This window comes from Centroberyx gerrardi, chromosome 24 (assembly GCF_048128805.1).
Source record: "Centroberyx gerrardi isolate f3 chromosome 24, fCenGer3.hap1.cur.20231027, whole genome shotgun sequence".
In the NCBI taxonomy this organism is placed as follows: Eukaryota; Metazoa; Chordata; class Actinopteri; order Beryciformes; family Berycidae; genus Centroberyx; species Centroberyx gerrardi.
Window position 1 is genome coordinate 23937775 of NC_136020.1, and position 8371 is coordinate 23946145.

The window sequence follows — 8371 nt, forward strand, 5'->3', positions numbered from 1 at the left end:
TTTTGGGACGACTCAACTGAGCGTCTGTCAGATTTCCGTCTGTTTTGACGTCAGAAAGTTCAACCAGCTGAACTTTTTCTGGACGGACGGATTCGTCAGCGTCCGTTCAGCCAATCAGATCGTTCCTACGTTTGTTCTGTAGAAACTAGCGGCGAACACAGAGACGACGGTCCGACCGAGACAAAGATAAAACAGAGATAGCCTGGTGGAGCGTTGGGATGACTGGAGGTTTTCAGCCGCCATGTTGACGCTCACAACAAACAACACACACATCTATCATCAATAATTCTGTTTTCTGATCGATCGGTGTGGCCGCCGCCTCATGCTTGATCTTTAAGAAGAATCATCATCAGAAACATGTGAATCTCATGATGTTCTCTACAGGAAATCCAGTAAAGTCAGCAGTGTATCAATGCTGCAGAAACCCGACCCGCTTCAGACCGGGAAGGTACGTGTACCACACACACACACACACACACACACACACACACACACTCACACACACACACACACACACACACACACACACACACTGAGCTGTGTGTCTCTGCAGCAGGACAGCTGGAGTCAGAAGTGTCTGCAGCATAAGGTTTTCCAGGCGAGCGTCTTCACCCTGCTGGCCACCATGGCTTTCTGGTGAGACATGACATCACTTCCTCTTTGTCACCCCGTGGCCAATCAGCATCACCACACCACCCCATAACTTCCTCTGATGTATCTGTGCTTGTTAATGTGCGTCCAGATAGATAGAAGAAGAAGTTAGGGGGTGAAAAACTAAGAATAAGTACTTAAGCAATAAAAATATTAAAAACTAATAGAAGCAAAAAATAGAATGTAAGGTCTGCTGGTGTCAATCATCTGCTCTATGTTAATATAAGTATGTATGAATAATAAAATATAGAATATAAAGGTATCAATATGAAACAGTGGAACCTGAAGAAACGATTATGTGGATTTACAGCAGTGTGTGTGTGTGTGTGTGTGTGTGTGTGTGTGTGTGTGTGTGTGTGTGTGTGTGTGTGTGTGTGCAGTGTCATCTCCATCACGGCTCTGTACCTGCTGACTCTGACAGAGAAAGACATCGACATCTTCCCAGGTAGCAGGTAAGGAGCAGAAGAAGAAGAAGAAACCGCTACCCAGGCTAGCCTGTGGTAGCTAGTGCTAACGGGCCAAATATATTAAAATGTGAATCTACATCTCTCCGGTTCTGGAGATCCATTTGTTTCTAAGAGCTGACTGCAGTCACTCTGCAGGAGTTTCCCAGTGTTGGAAATGGCTGCCATGTGAATAAGGTCAATTAGCCCGCCTCAGGTAAGCTAGCTAACGCTCATTAGCTAGCTTGAGAAAAAAAGCCTCCCGTCTGATCACAGGATTTAAACCAAAAGGAAACAGAGAGGAAAAGATCTAATGCTGCTGTTCAGGAGACACTGCTGGATCGGTCAGATTTCCCAGCAGGATTTAATTTGGACAAACAGGGAGAATCTGCAGCGGCTCAGATGGATGCAGCATCAGTTCCTGGTTCAGACGGAGAAGACAGCTGGATATCTGGTCTAGTGCAGCTTAATAAAACCTCTCCTCTGTGATTCTGGTGCAGTGAACTGAACGTCTGTGTGTTTCTCTCTGTTAGCAACGGCAGTGTGTTTCCCCTGCAGACCACAGCCTGGACCAGCACAGGTAACCTTACACTCTTAAAGTCCTTATTCCAAATACGACAACAGTCTGATTCAGATGTTTACATGCGTGGTGTGAAGACCATGCAACAGAGCAGAGTCCAAATAATGATCATAACACCACCCCCCCCCCAGTCCCCCCCTCCGCCTCCCCCAGCCCCCCTGCTGTGGATTTCTGTGAGCTGCTGTACTGTGACACCGTGTTCTGCTGCCCGTCGCCTGCAGGGGGCGACAGGAACCTCAGCTCTACTGCAGGAGGGAACCAGGACCCCGGTCTGGCAGGTAGGACCCCGGTCTGTCAGACCTCGGTCTGACAGGCAGGACCTCAGTCTGACAGACCTCAGTCTGACAGGCAGGACCTCAGTCTGACAGGTAGGACCCCGGTCTGACAGGCAGGGCCCCGGTCTGACAGGCAGGACCCCGGTCTGACAGGTAGGACCCCGGCCTGACAGGTAGGGCCCCGGTCTGACAGGTAGGACCCCGGTCTGACAGGTAGGACCCCGGTCTGACAGGTAGGACCCCAGTCTGATAGGTAGGACCCCAGTCTGACAGACCCCGGTCTGACAGGTAGGACCCCAGTCTGATAGGTAGGACCCCGGTCTGATAGGTAGGACCCCAGTCTGACAGACCCCGGTCTGACAGGTAGGACCCCAGTCTGACAGGTAGGACCCCAGTCTGACAGACCCCGGTCTGACAGGTAGGACCCCAGTCTGATAGGTAGGACCCCGGTCTGATAGGTAGGACCCCGGTCTGATAGGTAGGACCCCAGTCTGACAGACCCCGGTCTGACAGGTAGGACCCCAGTCTGATAGGTAGGACCCCAGTCTGATAGGTAGGACCTCGGTCTGGCAGACCTCAGTCTGGCAGGTAGGACTTCACACAAACACACACAGTCACTTGAGGTTTAACACTACTTTCATTACAGCAACATTACAATCAGGATACTATATTCATCATTTATTTATTTATATGTATTTCATTGTGTCATTATGTATATTATAATTTATATATGATATTACTAAATTACTTTTCTTACTAAGTAACATTCATGTCTTGTAACATTCATGTCATGTCTTGTGTGTTTTTCCTCCTCAGATAAAGGCAAAGAGAAACTGTTTGATAGGCTGAAAAACGCCAGAGACTGTGAGTGTTTACTCTCCAAATATTATAATTCTACTAACTCATAACAACACTTACACTTGTGTGCAGAAGCTTAAAAAAGCATTTTCTTTTCTTTTGAGGAGGAGGTTTTTATTTCCTGTATGTTGGTTTACAGCCTCTCTCATACTAATCCTGACTGTAATGAGTTCATCGTCCACTAGATGGAACTGAACACACTCCTGTGTTTCTGAGTTTCACCTGTCTCTGATTGTAATAATCCTAATAATAATACTAATAATAAATAATAAATAAATCTCTGTCTCTCTCTCTCTCTCTGTCTGTCTCTCTCTCTCTCTCTCTCTCTCTCTCTCTCTCTCTCTCAGGGACGAACACCACCATCCAGTCTTTCCTGATCAAAGAGAATCAGCAGGTGATCGACAGCAGATACTGTGAAAGAGACAACTGTGGGTGAGTGAAGAAAGAAAGAAAGAAAGAAAGAAAGAAAGAAAGAAAGAAAGAAAGAAAAGATAGATTCTTAAGCTGATGATACACAGGCTGACTGTGTATCTGTTGTTGTCTGTCTGTCTGTCTCCTGCAGCCCGGGACGTTTCAGCTACACAGTTCCCATCAGCCGGTTTGTTCCTGTTAACATGAGAGTCACTCTGCTGATGAAGTGAGTCCTGACTGACTGTTTACTGACTGATTACTGATTAACTGTTTACTGACTGACTGACTGACCGACTGACTGTTTACTGATTAACTGACTGACTGATTAACTGACTGATTGTTTACTGACTGTCTGTCTGACTGAGTGACTGTCTGTCTGACTGGTCCCAGCTCTGTGAACAGCTTCCTGTTTCTAATCTGTTTTCTGCTGCAGTTCCACTGAGCTGCTGGTCGTCCATCTGTGTAGTTTTGACGAGTCGGCAACCTGCTCCGCTCTGCTGGACATCGACTCTGTCAGCGGGAGCAGATACCCATCCAACACACAGGTAAACAACACACAACACACAGGTAAACAACACACAACACACAGGTAAACAACACACAACACACAGGTAAACAACAGATACCCATCCAACACGCAGGTAAACAACACACAACACACAGGTAAACAACAGATACCATCCAACACACAGGTAAACAACAGATACCCATCCAACACGCAGGTAAACAACACACAACACACAGGTAAACAACAGATACCCATCCAACACGCAGGTAAACAACACACAACACCCAGGTAAACAACAGATACCCACTAACACTGACTGGGTGATCCATTGATTGATTGGTCAGATTTAGAGCTGCTGGATATAAACAGCTTCTGGAAAACAAGATACTCCGTCCGGCCTTAAAGAGCTGCTCCTCATGTCTGGGTTTTAGTGTCTGAGTTAAGAGTCAGACACTAAAAATAAAGTACAAACAGGCGTCCGGCGGCGGTGCGTCACGTTCTCCACAACAAGCAGACAGCAGACGGCAGCGGAGTGTGTCGGCACCGGGACAGAAAAGCATTGAAAGCTGAATCACATCGAACCCTCGTCTCAGCTGTCAGGTTGGAACGTTTTTATATCAAGTGCTGACTCCGCCCACCTGGGCCAGTTTGTGCCAGTTTTGGCCAGTGACAATCACAAGTGGACCCACTGTCATCATAGAATTGATGATCATTGGCTACCCAAGTTCTCAATTCAACGAATCATGACCCTTGTCCTTCTAAAGCCCCGCCCCCTCCGCAGGATCACATGTCAAAACTCAGCCTGCTCTTTACGACAGCCTGCTGCTACTGGGCTGCCGACACGATCTCATGAAAAGTTGTGAAATGAGCACGAACTCTGAAACACAGATTTACCTGCTGTGGACACAAATTATGCGAAGATTACATTCCTCCACCATTAACTGAAACAAAAACATGAATTGTACATTTTCAGCTCAAGGTTCAGGAACTAAAACAACTTGGTTAAGGTTAGTGAAAGGCTTTGATCATGGTTAAAGGTTTAAAAATTTGACTCACAGTAGAAATTTCTTTCATAAAGCTGGGAATTGAACTCCAGTCTCCAACATTGAAGTCAAACCCATCCGTCCATCCAGCACCCGACCACAACACCCTGACTGTCACTGAGCTGCTTCACTGTGATTCTACTTCCTGTTTATCGTCGTGTCTCCTTCATGGAACCGCTTCCTGCTGGGAAAACAGAACTCTAACACTTTACCTGCCACCAAGCTAGCTAGCATAGTTTCCTCCAGCGGCTTTTTTTGGCTGTAAGACGAACTTACAGAACGCACGGAGGCTTTTTACAGGCGGCGATGATGCAGCAGCAGGACAACTGAACATGATATTAGGATTTGAAATTGACGAGAGCTTTGTCATTTTATCCACTTCTCGTTCGGCGTTTTACGAAGTGACAGATAAAGTTTGAAGTGGCAGATAATCTTCGTGCTCAAGCTTTTTTCGACTGAATATTGTATCTACCTACAGCTGGTTAACCAGAGCGTCAGCGAAGGGGCGGAGCTCTTCGTGCCGACGTCCTCGCTTTAACAGGCTGTTTAGTCTGTCGGGGTCGAGGGTCACTGAGGTCACAGTCCACTGACACCTTGGTTAATAATGCAGACGTCCATAATGGAGGAGGCGGCTGTGGGAAACACTGATGAATAATGGATCAGAGGGTTTTCCTGAACCAGTCACTTCAATCTGCAGGTCAGGTGACCATGCAGGAAGCAGAGACACTGATAACATGCTGCAGGTGTTGGGTGGTGCAGGACACACAGTAGACTGGGTGGTGCAGGACACACAGTAGACCGGGTGGTGCAGGACACACAGTAGACAGACGACTGGGTGGTGCAGGACACACAGTAGACCGGGTGGTGCAGGACACACAGTAGACAGACGACTGGGTGGTGCAGGACACAGTAGACAGACGACCGGGTGGTGCAGGACACACAGTAAACAGTTGACTGGGTGGTGCAGGACACAGTAGACAGACGACCGGGTGGTGCAGGACACACAGTAGACCGGGTGGTGCAGGACACACAGTAGACCGGGTGGTGCAGGACACACAGTAGACTGGGTGGTGCAGGACACACAGTAAACAGTAGACTGGGTGGTGCAGGACACACAGTAAACAGTAGACTGGGTGGTGCAGGACACACAGTAAACAGTAGACTGGGTGGTGCAGGACACACAGTAGACCGGGTGGTGCAGGACACACAGTAGACCGGGTGGTGCAGGACACACAGTAGACCGGGTGGTGCAGGACACACAGTAAACAGTTGACTGGGTGGTGCAGGACACACAGTAGACCGGGTGGTGCAGGACACACAGTAGACCGGGTGGTGCAGGACACACAGTAGACCGGGTGGTGCAGGACACACAGTAGACAGACTACACATCAGCCCTCATACGGACAGCAGACTAAACAGTAGTTAAAGGGATTTTTAAGCCAATCTGGTAGATCTTTTACCATTATACTTAAGTTTGATAAAGTCCATGTTGATCTTGTCATGTCTGTCCCAGCTCCTGCTAAAACCACAGATTGTAGTTTTAGTTCTGCAACATTTCTTGCAGGCAGAGCTGCTCTGGAGGCAGAACTAATCTGATTGGTTGAATTAAACCTCAGTGGGCGGAGCCAAAGAACCAGTTTTTCAGAACGCAAGTTAGCTAACTGGCAAACTTGAGTCGCAAAGAAGGAATCTGAACAAAATATAAATAAAATATAAATGGCAATGACTTTTTTTCATTCATTCCTGATTCAGCTAGCTAACTAGCTTACCTAGCTAGCTATAGGCTAGTATGGCTAGTTTGAACTTGACGGTCAGCTAGCTAACTAGCTAACTTAGATAACTTAGTTTGATAGATTATATTTTTTCAGTTAGCAGCAGAGTGCTAGGCTTCATTAGCTTCCTCCTCTCTTACCTCTTGTCTTTTTTACTGGGCCTCAGTCTAATGTTAGTTAGCTAGATATACTGTAGTTGTTTGGCTCCGCCCACTGAGGTTTAACTCAACTCAGCTCTGCTTCCAAGAAAAAACTTCAATCTGCACCAACAGTATGTTGCCCATCTACCTTTCAAATGAGGCAATGTTGCTCCTCCATCAGGGTCGCTGCCTTTTGATAAGTTGCCAGAAACGTCCATCAACAAACAGCAATTTGACAATACTTCATATTAGTGTTGTAGTTTGGTCTGGGGATTTAAATGTGAGGCTAACTCTCTCTCTCTCTCTCTCTCTCTCTCTCTCTCTCTCTCTCTCTCTCTCTCTCTCTCTCTCTCTCTCTCTCTCTCTCTCCAGGGAGAACATGAGTGGGCGCTCCATGTGGCTCGTCTCTATCACAGCTCCTATCACTTCCGCTCCACAGTGGCTGTAAGACACAGAAAATATATTTTCTTTCTCCTATCTCCTGCTATGGACGGCTAACCATAGTATCTGGTCAGCTAACATCACTGTCTTGTTGTTAACACATCTGATTAGCACACTAGCTAACGTATCTAGTAGCAGCTAGCGTTAGCATGTTCACATTAACATCAGTGTGTTTGGCGGCTAGTTAGCTAGCTAACAGTTTGTTCAGGTTAACTGAGCTGACTCTTCTCAAGCTACAACTCAGAGTGTTTTGGAGTAGAGACTAGGGCTAAAGACAAGACAGTTTACTGTGTCACAGTAACCAAATCCACCTTATCACACTATTCACTTTTACTGAGAACGTTACTGAATGGATCTACAGCCACACCACAACAAGCTGACTCAGCTGCTCTCTGCTTCTAGCTGCTTGATACAGATTTACACTTTATTAACTAACACACAGTTCTACAGATTTACACTTTATTAACTAACACACAGTTCTACAGATTTACACTTTATTAACTAACACACAGTTCTCCATGTTCCTCCATCATGAGACTCAGCTGCAGCAGGTTGGAGAGGAAACTGTGAAGTTTCTGTTTGGTTGTTTTTAGTAGAAAGTTAATATCTGACCTCCTCCTCTCTTCAGGGTCAGGCAGACTGCAGTACTGACCATAACTACGCGGGGGCGCTGTTCACCGACTACCACTTCCACTTCTACAGACGCTGCACTGACTGACACACACACACATACACACAGATTTACAGAGAAAACATGAAACATGAAAAACAGCATGTATCATACAGTATATTCCCACACAAATATGTCAATCAACCAATACTAGTAAATGAACTCTTTTTTTTTAATTTTCTTGTATTTTCTATCTTTTATTTTCATGCCATTCTTGCTTCATCAAACTGGAGGCGGAGAGTTTTGTAAACCGACAAAATGACGAAACGCTCTGCAGCTCCAGTCTGATTCATCTATCAGCCGTCTGCCTTCATACAATTAAACTGTAACAGAGATTAATATTCAAACCTTGTAATCTGCCATTACATTGTTGTACAGAAATCATTTAAAGAGACTCTCGCTTTCACTTGTTATTCTTATTATCTTTTTTTATTACTATTATCATCTCACTTTGACTTTGACTTAATTAATTAGATTGAAAAATAGTTGTTTGGGTGTTTCTGCTGCTGTATTTTATCAGTCTGGGTGTGAAACTCACTCATGTAAAAGTTTGAAAACCTAAAAAAACAACACCCAAAT

The 8371-nt window shown here is 45.9% G+C and overlaps 1 protein-coding gene across 1 annotated transcript in view; it reads left to right on the forward strand.

Annotated features, from left to right (window-relative positions):
* The window catches only part of myrfl (myelin regulatory factor like), a 19814-nt gene extending 11974 nt beyond the window's left edge, over positions 1 to 7840 (forward strand). The window contains exons 15-25 of the mRNA XM_078281937.1: positions 394 to 454; positions 554 to 636; positions 1032 to 1103; positions 1595 to 1674; positions 1806 to 1952; positions 2766 to 2813; positions 3155 to 3239; positions 3370 to 3444; positions 3652 to 3763; positions 7054 to 7125; positions 7751 to 7840. Of these exons, the coding sequence (XP_078138063.1) occupies positions 394 to 454; positions 554 to 636; positions 1032 to 1103; positions 1595 to 1674; positions 1806 to 1952; positions 2766 to 2813; positions 3155 to 3239; positions 3370 to 3444; positions 3652 to 3763; positions 7054 to 7125; positions 7751 to 7840 (925 nt within the window). The remainder of the gene's footprint in view (positions 1 to 393; positions 455 to 553; positions 637 to 1031; positions 1104 to 1594; positions 1675 to 1805; positions 1953 to 2765; positions 2814 to 3154; positions 3240 to 3369; positions 3445 to 3651; positions 3764 to 7053; positions 7126 to 7750) is intronic.
* The last annotated feature ends 531 nt before the right edge of the window (positions 7841 to 8371 follow it).